The sequence below is a fragment of the Nomascus leucogenys genome, chromosome 10 (genome assembly GCF_006542625.1).
Source record: "Nomascus leucogenys isolate Asia chromosome 10, Asia_NLE_v1, whole genome shotgun sequence".
Classification (NCBI taxonomy): Eukaryota; Metazoa; Chordata; class Mammalia; order Primates; family Hylobatidae; genus Nomascus; species Nomascus leucogenys.
Window position 1 is genome coordinate 93958366 of NC_044390.1, and position 19613 is coordinate 93977978.

General features: G+C 44.2%; 1 protein-coding gene across 1 annotated transcript; it reads left to right on the forward strand.

Moving 5' to 3' along the window:
• Positions 1-219: 219 nt before the first annotated feature.
• Positions 220-19359, forward strand: LOC105740360. The gene is made up of 3 exons (XM_030821946.1): positions 220-1007; positions 16724-17462; positions 19270-19359. The coding sequence occupies exon 1, from the start codon at positions 229-231 to the stop codon at positions 937-939; it is 711 nt and encodes a 236-aa protein (XP_030677806.1). The 5' UTR covers positions 220-228; the 3' UTR covers positions 940-1007; positions 16724-17462; positions 19270-19359.
• Positions 19360-19613: the final 254 nt, after the last annotated feature.

Consider the following 19613-nt stretch of genomic DNA (forward strand, 5'->3'; position numbering starts at 1 on the left):
AAGGCTGGGGGAAGACGGAAAGTTTGGATTTCTCCTGCCCCATGGTGCAAAGCCCAAACCAAACCAACTAAGAACCTGCGGTAGCGGGAACAATCCTGCGGGGAAAAGGGGGCACGTCCACGTAAATAGTTAGCACAGGCTTATTGTGTTAAAAACTCAATGAGGCAATAAGGGTAAACAGTGAGCGATTACTTTTCTTTCAGTGATGAGTTTCTGGTGTGTTTCCGCATGTTTGAGTGTTTTCCCCTACACATTTATAAACGCAGGTGCACGTCCATTTATACAAACACTTGTATATCCCTTGTTCACACGGTCGTGCACGCTGCAGTTTTTCCTCTCAGTGTATCTGGAAGATGGTTCCGAATCAACTGGATGGGATTTTTAATTTCCGAAGGCACGAGCTCCCCTGGCATCCGCAAATGTGACCCGCAATTTAGAGAGGAAGAGGAGCGCAGACCACCTGTCCCGAGTGACGGTCAGGAGGGAGATGGGGAAGGGCTGGGCCCCTCTCAGTGTCCCGGGTTCCCGGCAGAAGTCTCCAGGGCTGCGGGAGTCTGCAGACACGGAGTTTCCATGCCAGAGGAGCCGGTCCACGAGGACAGGCAGTTCCAGCTCCGGGTAAGTGCGGCCCCATCTCCTCTCCGTCCCCGGCGCCGCCAGCAGCAGCCCCGGAGAGATTTCCCCTCCCCGCCGCCCGCGCTCTCTCTCCTCCTGCGCCCAGGCCGGTCTCCGGCTCCGGATCCGGGCGGCGACGGTGCAGATGGGAGCGCACAGAGACGGTCCTGGAGCCCGATAAGGGTGGGAGATGGAGGAGGCGGTTCAGAAAAGTTGTCAGGTCTCCAGCGCGGGCAGCGGCGGGAGCTGGAGCCGCGGGGGAGACGACTCGAGGGGACCCAGCCCGTCTGGCACAAACGGCCACGGGCGCGAGGGACTCGATGAGCTGGGAGGACGCGGCCCCGGCAGGTGCGGCGCGCTGGGGCCGATGCTTGGCGCCTTCCCCGGCACAGGTGAGGCGGAGAGGGTATCCGTGGCGTGGTCTCTCTGGGTGCGGAGTGAGAGGACGCACTAAACGTGGGGTTTGGATCCGGCGGGGGCGCTGGATAGGCGGACACTGTGGGGCTCCGCGGACTGTGTCGCCTACCTGGACCTCCCGCGGACCACGTGCAGATCCGGCGCCAGGGGGGATGTGGTGGAGGGGTCGTGTCCCTTGCTTTCCCCCTCCCCATGACTTGGCGGGACTATGAGGATGGGGACCCTGGTTCTTTGCACTCCTTTTTCCCCAAACATGGAGCTCCATGCCTCCCTCACTTCAGTTCAGTTAAACTAAGATTGGGAGGGTCCCAGGGAGGAGCCAGTCCCCCTGCACCTGTTTCCTTTCCAGCCTGTGGTCCTGAGAGCCAGGCTGCGCCCACCGGGGAGCAGGTGTTCACAGCGAAGCTCGCAGGGGGGCCCAGGTTGGCAGAAATGTGGGATTATCTCGACAGATACCTGAGATCCGGTCCAATGTGGTTTGAGGATTGCTAGGAGGGACTGGGGGGTCTCTGGCGAGTGGGTACAAGAATGTAGAACAGAACTGGGCTTTCCAGAAGGCCTTTCACCCCACTCCCCCATCTTTCAGCGCGGATTACTTCCTCTCAGAGGGAATTTAGTGGCTACATTATGCACATAGCACAGCGCCTGAAGCATAGGAAAAGCTTAGCAGCTGTTAACCACTGCCATAATCATCATGCCCACGTAGGGCCCAGGTAGAATCAAGCCGACCCACAGGCGTAGGAGAGGGAGGCTTCCAGGTCTGGGGAGAGCGACCCGCGCGCCCTTCTGCGTGGTTAGTGGCACGCGTGGTTAGTGGCACGCGTGGTTGCGTGGATGGGGTGCCAAGTCTCACCTAAGGCTGGGAAGGCGGCTGCGCCTCTGTCCGGGGTTCCAGGGCGCCTGAGAGCAGCAGCGCTAGGAGAATGTCATTTGCCTGTTTCCCGCGCGCGCCTGAGCTGTGTCCGCAGGGTTGGGCTCTGAGCGCAGTAGCGAGACCACCTGTTGGTTAAACTTACCCTGCGGTGCGGGGTCTTCTCAGGTCTCTGCTCTCAATGCGGAGAGCTCTCTACCTTAGCCAGCTTACAGACAGATCTTTTAAGCACTTTTTCTCCAGCTGCCTCCTGCCTAAAGCTCTTTCAGCTCAGCTGGAAAATCACCAGGAAGGACGTACTACCAATTTCAGTGAGAAAAAAAAAGGTTTTTGCTTTTCAAAAGTCGTGTGCAGCCTGAACTTCTTGCATATCCACTCTCCTTGAGCCTGCAGGTTCCCTCAGGAGCCAGATGGAACGTACGAAACGTGTTTTTTAAATACTGCCATTTTCTTTCAAGGCTTCCAGTTAGGCAGAGGTGAGGGTGGGGGTAGTAGCTATCTTCTCTTTTTTTCCTTTTATTTCAATTGCAAGACAGATCTCCAGTATCAGGGTGCAGAATAAAACTAGGTGAGGAGACAGAGTGACAGGGGCTATTGGCGGTGGAGTGGGCAGAGAAGCTTCCCCAAGGAGGTTTACTTGGGAGCAGATACTTGAATGAAGTGAGGGAAGAGGCCAGAGGATACCTGGGGAGGAGCTGTCCAGGCGAGGGAACAACTAGTGTGCAAAAGCCCAGAGGCTGGAATGAGCTGGGTGCGTGGAAAGAACAACGGCGAGACGGCCATGTGGCTGGAACTGAGTGAGGGTGGGAAAGGGGTCCGGGATGCATCAGGGAGGTGGGCAGAGTCCTGAAGCTGACCATGTGGTCCAGGCAGGCCACGTGTGTCTCAGATTGGAGCTGGCCCCGGTATCCACTCTCCTTTCTCTTCCTCAGGAGCAAACTCCTGGTGTTTTCCTGCGCACTTGATCACCCAGAATAAGGACTGCCCTTGGCAGCCTCTTCTGCACAGGGTGTGGCTCTGTGACTGGGTCCTAAGATTTTTTTTTTTTTTTTTTTTTTTTTGAGACGGAGTCTCACTCTGTCGCTCAGGCTGGAGTTTAGTGGGCTATCTCGCCTCACTGCAAGCTCCGCCTCCCGGGTTCACGCCATTCTCCTGCCTCCTCCTCCCGAGTAGCTGGGACTACAGATGCCTGCCACCACGTCCGGCTAAGTTTTTGTATTTTAGTAGAGACGGGGTTTCACCGTGTTAGCCAGGATGGTCTCGATCTCCTGACCTTGTGATTCGCCCGCCTTGGCCTCCCAAAGTGCTGGGATTACAGGCGCCCACCACCACGCCCAGCTAGGTTCTAAGACTTAGTATGTAAAAGGGGGTGGCACCTGTAAATTCCAGGAAGTGAACTTCAGTGGAGGAAGTCGCCTTTCTTTGTCCCTATGTCATGGCTGGAAAACGAACCATTAGTAACGACAGGAGCTCTAGCAGCCATTTTAGACCATGAGGTGTTCCTTGGAAATGGAAACTGCACAGTGGAACAGCAAGAGAAGTGAAGCCTGGGTATCCACTGCAGCTACACTGCACCCCCCCAGCCTTGGCTGATGGCTTCTGGACTTTATGAACACAAGAGAAAAATTAACTTATATTTTGTTTCACGTGTGTGTGATATATATTTTTTTTTAAAATTTTTTTTCCTGTGACTTACAGGTGAACCTAAACTTACATGGTACCCCATGGTAAGAACCTACATTTTATTCTAACCCATCGGGAAACTATTGGAGACTTTTGAACCAGGAAGTGACAGAAATTGTTTCATTTTTTAATAGACTCATTCTGCTGCTATGAGCGAGGAGACTGGGACCAAAGGAACCAGAATGGACACAGGAAAGGTCAGCTGAGGTTATGGCAGGTATCCAGGTGCATGAAGATGGTGGCTTGGACCAGGTGGCCATGGTGGAGAGAACAGGAAATGATCATCTTTAATATGAACTAGGATGAGTGTGATTCATAGAGGTGAGGAGAAAAGTCACAAACACATATATACACACATGCATAAGCATATGTGTATGTATGTATGTATATATTATACATTTGACTTAGAGACATAGATCTGATTTTCCCATATAATATTTTCTTAAAACAGGTTATTTCATAGTTCCTATCTCCTTAGTTCACTCCCCCATGTTTCCAGTAGTTTACTGAACAGCACCTCAATTGTTTATATAGAATCCATCAGAAAGCAAGAATTAGGAAGACTTTTTAAAATTCTTATATTTACAATGAGAATAAATGAGGCAGAAGAAAGTGGTGCAACTTTCTATAATTCATCCCAGTGAATAAGTTTGACACTTGGTATTAAAGGATCTGAGAATATTGAAGCTTCAGTGAAAAGCAGATTCCTCTGAAGCAATTGTTAAAGACTTCTTAAGGAAAAAAAAATCAGCATTGCCTTTATATGTGTTATTTTACGTAAGTATATCCCTCTTTTTCTCTTAATTCCAACATATGCTTTAGCTCATGGTTGGCATCTGAAATAGCATTTGATAATACACAGGGCAACATAGAGAAATAGATTTAAGAAATGTAAAATAAGGCTAAAACAATTGAAAGGGTATCAAATCCAAGGGAAATGTTGCACCAGGGTGTACAGATTATGGCTCTTTGATGGTTCCTAAGAGGCAAGTAAAGCTTTAACTCAGGGATTCCTAGCAAGAAGGAAACACAATTTATTACATGTTTCTCATTGTCCATGAGAAGAAAACATACCAGCTATAAAGGGGCCATGAAGGTGTTCCTGCCATTGAGATCTGAAAGAAAAATATTATGAACAGTTTTAGAACAGAAATAATTACCCTGTAGGCTGAGACTTCTGCAGTTCACTGATAAGCGTTATGGAGTCAATTTTCTCTTATTTCTTTTTTCTGAAATGTTGTGGTTGTGTGCATTTTTTTCCTCTGGATGGGGTCCATAGTTTTAATTATATTTCCAAAAGGGTGAAAAGCTCTCAAACTGTTAAGCATCATTTATATAGAAAATAATGCAGTAGGCAGCATTCTCCAGGCCACAAAAGCTGCAATAAATGTGGCAGCAGGCTTCCCAAAGCTTTCCATTTATATAGGTTTCTTAGCAAAGTTGAGAGTCTGACCATTTTATTTTTATTCCTTACTCTATTTACTTTCCCCCTTCGTTGTCTTTATTATCAGCGTATGCTTCCTTCAAATGACGTCATTATCACGATGTTTGTTTTAGTCTAGTTATTAAAAGCATGGGCCCTGGGGCCAGAAAGCACACCTGTAAATTCTGCCTTCACCACTCCCTCACTGTGTGCTGTGGGATGGGTGGCTTCCTGTTTCTGTGTCTCATTTTTCTTGTTTGTAAAATGGGGCTAGTAATAGATAACATGACAGCATTGTGGTGAGATTTATGTGAAATGGAAAGCACCTATGTCGGCGTCGGGCACGTCGCACATGCTCAGGAAGCTGAGTCCTTTCTTGATGTTGCCTTCACAATCATTGTTATCATGGACTTTCCTTTCGACATGCCAGAAGACATCTCACACATCAGGTTACTTAAAATGTTGGGCATTCTAATATTTTTGTTCAAATATTTATAGCCAACAAATAGAGAAGTTTACAATTATCCTCACCTCCACATAACTGATCCTGATTTAGGACTGTGCACATTTAGCTTTCACAGTCAGTGGGTATGCGTCCATCCCAGAGAAGGAGACACCACTGTGTACAATGGGGAAAACACAGACGCCTCAATTCATCTGTCCACTCAATGTGTCCCTGCCCAGCAAGAGGCCATGTGAGTCTCAGAGCCCCTCTGTTGATTCCTTTCTTTGAGACTCTTTTCATTCTTGTCTTTAGAGACAAGACGCTGTGTGTGTGTGTGTGTGTGTGTGTGTGTGTGTGTGTGTGTGTAGTTGTTTAACTGTTTTTACAACTTGGTACTTTAAACTCAAGATCTTCCACTGGGGCTCTGCAGAAACGGCAGCAATCTGCTGCAATACTGAAGGAAAAGCCAGCTGTGCCCAATATATTGCAATACAGAACTTTACCATCTTCATGGCAGGTTTTGGTTTAAAGAGACTTTTTAGGAATAATTTGATGCTAGGTGCATTCTGCTTCCATGTAGACTTTAGAGATTGAGCCCTTTTTATATGAGGCTTCACTGAACACTCAAACTGAAGTCAGAGATTCCCTGAGGGGAATGGCAATGGCTGAGTTTTAGGTAAGATGCAACTCTGTGTGACTGCGTAGTCAGTTCTACCTCTGCCCATCCTCACCCCAAACACACTTTATTCCCAGAGAGATTAGAAACATAATCACCAAAGTCAGATGAAAATACACCTTCAATCCGCAGCTCTGGAGAGTCATTCCATTCCACAATCTCTCTGTGGAAAGAAATGTCAGAGTAAAAAACATTCTGAGTTTTGTTAATTTCTTTCTCTCAAAATTATGGTTCTAATTCTCCTTGCCAATCTATCTGCACACACACACACACACACACACAAACACGTGTGTGTGTGTGTATATAATACATACAATTTCTATTATTCGTAACAGTTACATTTCAATGAATTAACACATACTGAACCATTGCTCCTAGGGAAACTGCAGAGATAGGCTTCTCTTAGTCTTTGTTTAAAAAGTTTTCATCAACTGATCAATATATAATTTTATGTGTACTTCTGTATAAAGATACTCTACTTAATATAGATTATTGATTCATTAACATTGAATTCACAGCTGACAGCACTACACAGCTCATGCCTGAGCAAAGTTTATCTAACACAAACAGCGAAGTTAACACAAAATTAACACAAAAATAAACACAGTTTATCTAACACAAACAGCAAAGTTACTCTCAAAATGAACAAAAATAGGAAAAGCATGGAACTGAGCAGACCACAGAAGGACCCTTGCTTACAGAGCTGGACAGGAAGGGAGGGCACCGCCTTTTTTGACCTCAGGTTGGATGATTCACATTTTTTTGCTGCTCTGCCCATGTACAAAAATGACTTCAGATGTTCCACAAGTATTGATTTGGGGATTAAAAATAAGGGTTAGTGAGGAGGCAAATTTGCAAATACGGAATGTCAATAATGAAAATTGACTTTGTGTGTGTGTGTGTGTGTGTGTGTGTGCGTGCGTGTGTGTGTACATGCATATACAGGACTGACAAGTGGCTGGCTAAATTCAAATTTATATTGATTAGACTGTAGCTACTTACAGCTTTTCCATGGTCCCATAAGATGCATTCTTATTATAGCTGAGGAAATTTAACTGTTTTCTACCATAAAAATTGTTGTAGTCATCTGCAATAAGGAAGTGGAATAATGTAATAAGGATTGTCCGCGTCCTTGAAAGAGGCAGCTCTTAATAGTTTTGTCTTAGCCTTTGGGGTAGGAGAGTGTATAGGACAGATTCTGTTGAGGATTTTCATGGAAAACTCAGCTAGGAAAAGGAACAGGTTTGGTTACTTTTTCAAATTAATGAGCCAGGCTCTTTCATTTCTGTCTTTGAGGTACAGGAAGGAATTCAGAGTGGTGTTACTGAGTGGATTCTGGGTATCTGGCAAAATTGGAGAAGTTATAATTTATGGAGAAGTTACAAATTATGTTTATCCATATAAAAAGTATAAACTGAATGAAAGGACTACTGGTGTAACCTCTTTTGTCACTGGAAAGTTATTGACTAGATATTTCAGTCTTTACAAAAGAATTCCAGAAAGATAGATGTCTTCGTTATCTCGTCTGTAGCTGGTCAATTTTTATAAAATAAGAATGTGTTCATCACTTTTCTTCTTCCCTTTTTCTCTTGTTCATAAGGATTTGACATTCTGTGGTTTATCCTTCCCTCTCTTAAGGTAGAAGCTTCTTTTTTAAAAACCTAAGACATGAGACTTCATAGGCCTCCATAGACTGTTTGTCCACATGCTCCACGTAATGGTAGCTGTGTAGGTACAGGAAGGTCCTTTCACAGTGGCTTCCATGGTGCTGCTTTCCTCTCCCAGCTTCAGAAAGGACGCCTGGCACCTCTGAGTTCCTCACTGGTGGTGGCAGCAGGGCTTTGACATCCCCAGTTCTTATATCCTTACATAATCCATTGAGTGTAAGAAACAGTCTTCTGGTAGCTCCTGCACATGTTCTGAAGGCCACTCTTTCTTGCATCGTCCTATACTCAGTGATAAACTGTGTTGCAGGGTCCCCAAAACTACCCCCAGATTCACTTATTCTCTGTAAGAACTCAAGGGATTCAGCACACAGGCTTACCTGCAGCTGTGAATTATCACAACAAAAGATGTAAAGCAAAATCAGCAAAGAGAACAGGCTCACGGAGCAAAGTCTATAGGTCGCTGGCACAAGCTTCCAGGAATCCCTGCCCACTGCAGTCATCCAAGGGGGGGTGCCAGCTTTTGCATCCTATGGTAACAGCATTGTGAAATGTCGATCAGGGAAGCTCATTAGAAACACAGCACCCAAGGTCTTTGCCGAGGTCTGGCTGCCTAGGTACTTTCTGCCTATCATGTACCCAAATCCAAAACTCTAAGGAAGAAAGCAAGTGTTCAGCATAGACTTCTTTGTGCGAAGAGTTTTATCACAGTGTACCACTCTTCTTAGTGAATGCTGGAAACTCTTCCAAAATCCAAGTTTCCAGAGAACAGTCAAAGGACAACCTTATAAGCAGATCTTTCTAAGGGTAGCAGTCTCAGGCCTCCTACATCCTTTTCTGCACACATAACCACCCTTGACCTAGTCAAAGATTAAGTCCAAAGGGCGATATAGAGAATGTTAATTTCCTTAAGCAAATCAGGATCACTAAGATGTTTCCTTGTGTTTTGGACTTTGGTTGGGCAAATCCCACTTAAGATTCTGCAGAAGAGACCCCCTGCCCTCCTTATTGACCGGTTAACAAAAAAAGACTGAAAACAGAGCACAGGCTGACATACCGTTGCCATGACTACCTGTGTGGCAAACATCTTAATGGCATTTCGCTGAGATGCTTCAGGTATTGGGCTTTGGAAAAGGGGTGGCTGAATAGAACTAAAGACCTCGTGGCACTCTGCTCCAAGTGGTGCAGGAAATGTCCAGTTAATGCCCTCAGTGATAGCTATTCCTTTTTTACCAAGGATAGTAGAAGATGAAATGGGTTCATGCTACCATGAGTTGATTTGGATACTCACAGAAAGAATGGTCCCTTCAGGCATTATTCAACTTCCACAGCTCCTGCTCCCTCTCAGCCATCATGCTGTGTCTCCACCACCATGACACGGAATGGCTCTCACCAAGTGAGTCAAGTCCATTGCTAAATTCGATGGTTGCTTCTGACTGGTCAGTTCCCTTGAGGCCTCAATAACATTTGACATTAATACTGATGCCCTTTGTAAAGCTCTCTGTGGCTGTGTTTCTCACACTTTGATCACAGGATCTGTTTATCCTTAGATTGTTGAGAACCACCCCACCAAAAAAGCCATTTTGCTTATAAACATTGATATTTATTAGAAATTAAAATGGAGAAATTTCATGATGTTGTTTCTACAGTTTGTTGCAATATCACCTTTCCAGTAGCATCTGGAAACCTCCATTCTGCATTCATGTGCTCATGAGAATGAAATCAACAGATAATACCTTAGTATCCATATAGAGATATTTTGGCTTGTGTGGACCTCCTACAAGGGTCGTAGGAGCCCCGAGAGTTTCTGGACCACACTTTGAGAATCACTGTTCTAAACAATTCCTGTGGCTGCTTTTAACACCATGGGCTTCTGTCTTCCTCCTACCTTCCTGGCTCCTCCTCCTTGTTAGGTTTCCAAGGGAAGGTGAGGGTTAAAGACACACACAGAGGGAGAGGGTGGCTCAACAGCAAATGCAGGTATGTATGTCCAGCGTAAACCTGCCGAGGTGGAGGACCAGCTTAATGTCAGTGCCCACCACTGCTTACAGGCTGGGATACTTATAGGTACGGGTGGGAGGGGTCTGGGCACTATGGCTTGCTGCCAGGGAAGATGTTGATAAGACGTTCCCACAATGAGAAAGTTGAGACCTTGTTCCCGCAGAATGTGATAGTGATGTTCCTTGGACTTTTTCTCAGCAGAATGTGATAAAGTCAGGCATTTGGACAGGCAGGTTCTCATGGCCCGAACCCTCGTGGAATGTTTCACTTTGACCAAGGTCTGAGTAATGGCAGGGAGCTTACAAAATGGTGCATTTTGGATTAACAGGTCTCAGTCTTGGGCTCCTTGTTGTCTGACAGATCCTAAATGTTGGCCCCTGCTCTTCCAGGTTCTCTTCTCATCATGCATGTTCTCTGGGTAATTTCATTCACTCCTAAGGCTTAAAACATCATCTGTCTGCTGAAGGCTTCTAAATCTCTTTCCCTAGCTGGGAGCCCTTTTCTGAGATTCAGATCCGTGTGTAGTTTGATCTAGTAGGCGCTGGTACTTTTGTATTCCACAGGTGTCTTTGGCAACTATCTACTTCTTTCTATCTTCAGGGCTATTCTTGCAGGGTCACTCTAGCAGTCCCTAGCAGGTTTTACTGTCCTTGTCCCCACCTGCTTTTGTCCATTCTCCATCACTGTAGAGAGATATATTTAATCAAATCTTCTCATTTGTGACTAGGTCATGTCAGTGCCTTTCCATTACTCTTTGGATAAAGGCTAAGCATTTTAAAATGCTTAATGGCTTTTTGTGATATGACTCTTACCTGAAACTCTCCAGCTTGTGTTCTGCAGTTTGTCCCTTCTCTTGAACTTCATCTTTCAGTCACGCTGAACTTTCAGGCTCTCCTAATGGCTACGTGTTCTCATCCTCTGGGCATTTACCTCTGTTGTTCCAGGAAATGGTCTTCAACATCTTCAGACAGCTAGAAGGTTTACCCCTCAGTGGGAAGAAAGCTTCCAACTCCCAGCAGTTCCAGCAGAAGTCCTGGGGCTGGAGAGCTGTTCCTGAGTTGCCTGTGATCACATGCCACACCTGACGGTATCACTGTATCCAGGCTCCAGGTGCATAGAATGTTGTGAGGTCGTGACTGACACATTATGACCAGTCTTGGAACTAGGGTTGGGGGGGGCGGGGTTCGTCCCACCCAGACCACAGGGACTGAAAATCAGAAAGGGGTGAGGCCTAAGGGACAATTAGGATGTTTTTCAGAGAGAAGTGTGGATGCTGGACAGGAAGAACCACAGATGCCAGATACGGGTACTGTTGTAACTCTGTTCTCCGTAAAATGTAATTTGCTTTTGCTTGATACTAATCTTTTTGCCCTCATACTCTTGCATGTGGAGTTTATCTATCCACCTCCAACAGACACTCATGCACCTCCCAGTCACTTCTTCTTATCCTTCAAAACCAGCTCAGACATGTGCTTTTCCAGAGAAAGGATTGATGTTCTTCCCTCCCAGGCTGACTTTCCATATGCAAAGTACACATGTAGACACTGCAATGCATTACACACAGCATTTGATTTGTGGGTCTGTCTTCTCCACCACATGAGCTGACCAGAAATCATGCCTTCTACGTTTCGACATCCTCAACAAGTAGTTAAGACCTGGCACAGAGCAAGTAGTGCTTGATTAGGTTTGGGGAATAAGGGATATATTTTTTGTTGTTGTTTGTTTGTTTTTCGAGATGGTGTTTCGCTCTTGTTTCCCAGGCTGGAGTGCAATGGCACGATTTTGGCTCACCGCAACCTCCTGGGTTCAAGCGATTCTCCCAGTTTCTTCCAAGGCTTTTGTGCAAACTGTTCTTACTGTAACTTTGGTTTGGAGATTGCTAAGGCTTGTGGGATAACAAATCTTCTATTTTTTTTCTTGAGTTCCTCTTTACAGGTTTTATTCCACAGACATTTCCTGAAACATTACTAATTAAAACAATGATGAGGCCTGCTTTGGGTACTTAACAGGACTGTCTACTAGGGGACACAAGAGAAGGACATGACAGAGCCTGTGACTTTTACCAGCCATCAGTTCAAAGGGAAACTTGCACACAGCCTGAAGCTGGTTAAAGGATCAAAAGGAAATAGTTCATCTGAGCACAGCCTCTGGAGCCTGAGTTCAAATCCTAACTCAACCCTTGTTAGTTTTGTGCCAGTGGGCAAACTTCTTAACCTCATGTGACTTAGTAGATGCAAAGTACTTAACTCATGCTTCATGTATAGTTAGCAATTAATAGTTAAGATTAACTTCATTACCTATTTGTGATTATTTCAAACTCATTTATCTCTTCTTTTTCTAAACTCTGACAATAGTTAAAACTGTATTGAGTACTTTTAGCAGTGTATAATGTATTTTCATTTATGCATCAGTATTTATTGTGAGCATAAGTCTTCTCTTCCCAACTAAATTATTTGTTCCCAGGGATAATACTGTGCCTTCCGCTTTGGATATGTATTGGCTATGTCATGTGTGTAATAGGGGCCTTTACATAATTAGTTCTGACAGAAATGATACTTACATCTGTTTTTTTTTTTGTACTATAAACATAAGAGTAATATAATACCATGAAAAAGATGGCAGGAGTGACAGTTAAGCTCCTGAGCTGACACTGTTTCAACTTTTGAGAAGCACCCATTAATACATCAACAGTGTTATGGCCATTTTTAAACAGTCTTAATTTCTTTAAGGTAGTTGCATTAATCTTCTGGCACTGCCATAAAATACCATAGCCTGGGTGGCTTAAATTTTATTTTCTCACTATTCTGGAGACCAGAAGCCCAAGAGCAAAGTGCCTGCTGATTAGTCCCAGGGCTTTCTTCCCAGCTTGCAGACAACCACCTTCTCACAGTGTCTTCACGTGGCAGAGAGAAATAGCGAGCCTTCTGCTGTCTCTCCTTATAAAGATCCTATCAGACCACGGCTCCATCACGACCACCTACTTTAACCTTAATTACTTCCTTACTCCAAATTCAGCCAGATTGGATGTTAGGGCTTCAACCTATGAATTTTGGGGGACACAGTTCAGTCCATAGCAGAAGTCTTTCCACAAGAAAAAAGCAACATGATTGTTCTATCCCTCTAGTTTTTGTAAGCCAGTCCATACAAGAAACTGGCTTCCCCAAGTTATCCTGGATGACTTGTATTTTACCTTTTTAATAAACAAATTAAATTACCATATTGATGAGGAGTCGATGCCTAGATCAGGGTTGTATACTCACCCTGGGTCCTGGTATTCAAATGTGTCATGGGGATTCTGTCTCTGTCTCCGGTGCTGCTTTTCCCAAATGTTGGCCTTGTTCTCACACAGTTCCCTGAAGGGGTGACAGGAAGGCCAGGCAGGGGACACAAATGAGGCAAGCAGTCTGGGCATGGGGCAGGAGGAAATGGTGGGGACTGCGGTGAACCTTAGGACAGAGGCCCCAGGTAAAGGGCTCAGCAGCCACTGAGGGCCATCTGACTAGTGCCAGGAGAAATGTATGTCCCAGTTTCCAGATCTTTTTATATTTTCAAAGAAAAGCTAGAGATCTGGACTTTTTATGTTTTCTGTGGTAATTTCATTTTTTAAAGATTGACAACTAATTAGATGTTAAAAATTGTGTTAGATTAGAAGAAAAATGTCATCTAGCAGGGGATCTATTTTGGATCTCTAGCCTAAGCTTTTGGAGGAAATTGGTAAAACTGCCAAAATCACATTGGTGGGGGATTAACTTATGTCTGATTTTTTCATTGCTACTGAGCTTATTACTGAGGACCCAGTGTCATAAAGTATTTCTATTAGATCATTTGTGGCACTGGGTTCAGACAGTCTAATCTTACAATGTTAAAAAAAAAAAAAAAAAAAAAAAAGAGTCAATTCCAACAGTAACTTTTTTTCTCCAGAATAATTGCCTAAATATCTGGTACACTCTGAAGGCACTCTTGGTTTCTCTTTTTTAACAAGATTACTGAGACGAATAAGTCAGATTATATTATTATTTTACTATTTTGTTTAGGTTTGGGAATGAACAATGGTTAATTTTTTTCTGCTAGCATTCCTTTGCCCTTCCTGTCCTAACAGTATCTAAGAATGCTATAGAAAAACACCACCTGTCCCCTACTTTCCAGCTTTGTACTTCAGAAAAACTGACCTTTTTTTAGGCCTCGGTAGGGGGCCTCCTGGCATAGGCTGGGCTACTCAATATATTCTCCCCTCAGGCCACAGTGATAGGGTTAGGGATGACACATGACCCACTAGAGACAATGACATGCAGCATGGCTTATTGCTTCTTCTACTGTGACTTGTGGAAAAGGAACCCTAACCAGTTCTTGATGGACTGAACAACATTTAGGATATGGTGTTCTTGTCACCATGTGGAACTTAGGCAAAAAGCCACACCATGGAAAGCGGAACTGAGAAATGAATGAAAAAGCATGTTGGTGCCATTGTTTGCACCTGAATCCATCTGAGCCTGAAGCCAGTCTACTTCTAGTGACTGCATGTTTTATAGAATTCTTTTAAAAGAATCCTTACTGATACACATAATGGCCAAAGGAGAGGAAGATCAGTCTCAGCTAGTGAGAAGTCCAAAGCAAATGGACTCTGTGGACGGTCCCATCAAGACGAAGTCAAAGGTTAAGGGCACATTTAAGTTGTCTCATGGTGTGTTTTTGGTGGGTGGATAGACGATAAAATCCCATTTAACATAGAGAAAACAAATTGAACCTCAGAGGACTCAGTACCTACCGTGGGCTCATGCAGGCCTGGGGCTCCAGCTCAGGTGTCTCAGCTTCTCAGGGCATCAGCTGCCCCCTATTCAGGTAGTGACAGAGCTGCTAGGATTGCTCAGTGAACATCCATATACCAGCTCCTAGATTCAACAGTTAATATTTTACAATGTTTGCTCATCACATATCTATCTATCTGGTCCACTCTCCATCCTTTAATCCATCTTATTTCATGTTTTAATTGGAGGCCATCTTACTTTGATGCACAGATTTATATTCATTTGGCAAAGATATAAGACTTCCCACTAGGCGTTTGGGATGCAACAGTGAGCTAAATACCGAAATGTTTGCTCTCAGGAAGCTGGACATCTTTGGGGAATTGAAGATTGATAGAAAAGTAACAAAACATATACACAGGACATTTTTAGGTAGCAATAAATGCTTTTAAGGAAACAAAATAGGATGAAATGACTGAATCTCTAAGACACATTCCAGCTAGGAAAACAAAAAACATTCTAGGTATTTTAACAGAGGGATTTAATACAGGGATCATTTACCTAGGTGTAGAAAAGCTAAAAAAGGCTTAATATTTCTTGAGAAAAGAACGCAGAGTTAAGAGTTGCAAGAAACTGTTACCACTCCTATGGTTGGAGGGACAGAGGGAAGAGGTGATATTGCTAGTGCGCAAGTACGGGGACTGTTTGGTGGAAGTTAGAACCATAGCCGTAGCTGTCCTGGATGATGTTCCTGGGGGATCTGAGAAGATGGTAAGGGGAGCTCTCAAGGAGTTGGAACCACAGAGGAGACAAAGCCATTAGCAGAAAATTCTGCAACAAGCAGGAAGAAAAACGCATACTCAAGTTCTTCCTCCTCCTTCTCCTCCAACCTTGCACCAGTGCCTCCAAATTGGCTGAACCTGCTGAGAGCCGGTGGGAGAGAGCCTGGGAAATGTATTTCGGGGGCACACACAACAGAGAAAGGTATCTGGGGGCCCAGGACAAACCGGCAGTTGACAGCCGCGTAGGGGCTTTTCAGAAACAAGTCTTGTCAGAAATGTGACTTTTTCTGGGGAAAATTTGACGAGAAGCAAGAACAAGAAGAACTGTTTTCTGGGAATTCCCTCTATGGGAAAGTCATGGTGGTATTGACTGTAGATTGGCAGATGACAGAGGCCTCTTTGAGGGGGTGACAGACGGCTAAGGATGCCTGACCAGGGGCTGACATCTCTGCACACATCCTGGTGGAGAGGTTTCCAGGCTGAGCAAGGAGCCAGTAACAGCCATGAAGACAGCACGGAGGAAGGTGTGTCAAAAAATCAGAAACCGATATTTCAGACAAGCGTGGTTAGAAGAGTATGAGGAACCTTTGGCCCTTTCCTTCACCCTAAGCAGTGACATCAACACCACCACCCCGGATGAATATCACTTTACTTACTGAGGCTCCTTCAAGCTCTTGGCAGGCAAGACCATGGACCCAAGAGGATATGTAACTGTGTATTGTCAGCGACTCCACATGGCTACATTTTGGTATTTAATGAGGCATTGATCTTGCTGGAGATTTTTAAAGTCTGGCCAGGTGGCCCATTGGAAGGAGACCTGAGCTTGGTTCTCTGTGCCTGAGTCATTGGCTGTCTATGCTACAGGAACTGCCTCCGCTGTGCAAATGCCATGAATTCTTTCCCCGTTGGCCATGCAGCAGGTAATTAGCTTTATAGAGATGTGGGGAGGATATGGCAGGCCTTCAAGTCTGCGGGTTGTATCAGGGGCCCTGTCACGCTGCCGGAGTGTTTGCATTCAGGGCTTCCTCCATCCTGACAGAGGCACATTTCCAGGGATGATGTATGTGTTCCAAGCACAGCTACAAATGAGGCAGTTAAGTCCGTGGAAGCGCAGTGGGCCACAGTCTCCTGCCAGGGTTCCCAAGACCCTGGGAGTGGCTTCCTTCCAATGGGCCATTAGCTTTCCCCTGAAACTCTTTGAGGCTTCTCTGGAGCCAGCTTCTCTTGGCACCGCCAGGCTGGAGGAAGCCTCTCCCATAGTGCTTGTCTGGCAAGCCTCACAGATTCGCTCTGTCTTCCTCTGAACCTGTATGCTTGATTCTCTCTGTAGCTCATAACCAGGCCAGTAATGAGACGCCCTGTTGAGCTGGGCCTCATTAAGACTTTCTTCTTCTCTCTTCCCAGGACATACTTTATTCAGCTGGGTGCTGAAAAACAATCTTGGAAATTAGGAAACTGAATGAGGCCTCGTTTCACACTCAGAATGTGGGTTGCAATAGTCACTTCCTCTGCTGCTGGGAAAGAAAGAATTATACTACCTTTTGAATTTTGGATTAAGGAGAGAGGTGTTGGCTTGTCAAACCACCATGTATTCCTCAAGACATATTTTTGTGGCTTTATAAAATTCAATACATATTTCTAAATTCAAATAGATTTTGTTGCAATCTGGCCCTTGGACAAACTGAGGCCCTGGCAACTGATGTTTATGGCTTCCCATAGAACCTTTCAGATAAAATTTACACAGCATTTTACTGCAGCTATTTCACATAAAGCAAAGGATTTTGCCAAAAACGGAAAGAAAAAAGAAACTGCATTCTTAAATTTTTGATAAATCAAAAGGTATAAAAATATCTACCTAAACGATAAATGAGATGAGAAACCCACCCGTGATGGGAAGAAAGCCTATTTCAGCTTTGCCTTTACTTCAAGTTCTTCTTACCATATTTGGAATGCAATCGGAATTTTAATCTTCCCCTGGATTCCTCCTGGATTTGGGGAGAAGATGAAACCTGAAAATCTCAAATCTGCGTGTGTTCAGCCGTGTATCTTCTGGATACGGAAGGATCACACTGCACAGAGTGCTACACTTGCAGGAGCCCTGCTTCTCAACCCCCCTCGCTTTATGAATGAATTCACCAGAAAGGTACCTGGCCACTTATACGAGGGGAAATAAACCAACTAAACATGGCATTGGATTTTTCCCAGATTCTTTAATGGTGCTTCTGCATCGCTTTACCTTTTCAAATATAAGTTACAGCAGATATTCTTCTGAGAATCATCTCCTACGGCATGACTTTCTCTTTGCATTTTTATCTGGACCCTGTCCCATCTATAGGGTTGCATTTTTGATTAGAAATGTTGCTGAAGATCCCCTCAAAATAACAAATATGTGTGACGTAATTATATATGCTTTATATATATTTTACATATACACATGTACACTTGTGTAAGGAATTTATTAGTTTGGGTTAAATAGTATTTTATATATGCTGCTTCATATAACACATTGCAAATGCTTCCCATGAGATTATATTATCTTCAAGTCATGGTTCTGATGGAGATTTAATATCCTATTTATAGCGTGTCTGAGCCACATTTATTTAATCATTTTAATGATGGATATTCAGATTGCTTTCAAAGCCTTCTTGCTGTCATAAATAATGGTTACCATGAACATCGTGGCACATATATCTCTTTCCAAAATGTTTGATTATTTCCATACAAGTTCTTAGATGATGAATTAGAAATATACACTTTAAAAAGTGTATCCTGATTTATTTATGCAGTCCCTTATTAATTAACATTTAATGCTAATTATTAATAAAGACAAAAGCAAGGGGATATTTATTATTTAAACATGCCAGTAACCCTTCTAATTGCTTTAGCATAAGAGCTCATATGATGCTCACAATCACCCAGCAAGGTTGAATCTATTATCATCCCATGTCCTACGTGAGAAACCTTGAATCACAGGAAGATGAAGCAGCTTGCCCAGGATTGTTCTGCTTATGAATATCAGATTCCAATTCAGGAACATGGCTACAGCATATTTGCTGTTTATTTGGTTTGATGTTATAAGTGATAACTGCAGTTAATATGCTTGAGTTTCAATCTTTTTTTTTTGAGACAGAGTCTCGCTCTGTCGCCCAGGCTGGAGTGCAGTGGCGCAATCTCGGCTCACTGCAAGCTCCGCCTCCCGGGTTCACGCCATTCTCCTGCCTCAGCCTCTCCGAGTAGCTGGGACTACAGGCGCTCGCCACCACGCCCGGCTAATTTTTTGTATTTTTAGTAGAGACGGGGTTTCACCGTGGTCTCGATCTCCTGACCTCGTGATCCGCCCGCCTCGGCCTCCCAAAGTGCTGGGATTACAAGCGTGAGCCACCGCGCCCAGCCGAGTTTCAGTCTCTAGGCACCCTCAGTAGCATCTATGAGGCACGACTTTTAATTTTTATAGAATGGAAGATTATAGAAGTGTAAATGTTCTCTCACAGCATTATTCACATTTTAATGGAAATGATGGAGATATCTGAATGTCTCCTTAACAGGCTTCCCAAGTAGATGTAACATAAAGGGATGATCGAAATAAGCAAAAAGTTCTCAAGTATCAGCATGCCACATTCCACAGGAGGGATGTCAAAAATAGTTTTGGGTGATGGGCAGCTTACGGTGCATAAGGTTTACAAACAAACGATATTGATTCCTGTTTTTCTTTCCTTTAAGAAAAGGAAGAATCAACACTTTCAGAGATGGAGACTGTTGAGCCACAGTATCAACTAGTCGATGCTGAATCTGACTTCTCCCTTTCTACATTGCCTGATAGAAGTCATTGGGGAATACTCTGTACATGAATTTTCACTGTTGGGGAAAACAGATTTTGGAAGTGATGGGTAGACCTCAGTTTGTATGCATCGCGTTAATTACTATTTCTTTGCTTTTCCTTTTTTGTGCAGTTGCAGAGAGTCAAGGGATTGGATTGTGGATTGCATTGGTGGTTTTCCTCAGTTTCCTCATCTTCTCCACAAGTTTCTACATATCGAATGCAGAGCAGCCCTTCTTCAAAGGACCTCCTACAGAACCTGCTAATGAACTCAGTCTGTAGCTCTGTGTGGAGCCATGTGTAAACACTGAACTGAGACCTGCCACCTCCTACTACCTAAGGGCCCATTTTCATCTGAGATCATCCCCCAGAAACTAACTCATGCTGACTTCCATGTTTTTTAGATTAGATACATGGAGAATTTTCCTTTCCCTTAGAATTAAAATCCTGCATTCTAATTTTCAGTAAGCTTTTTTA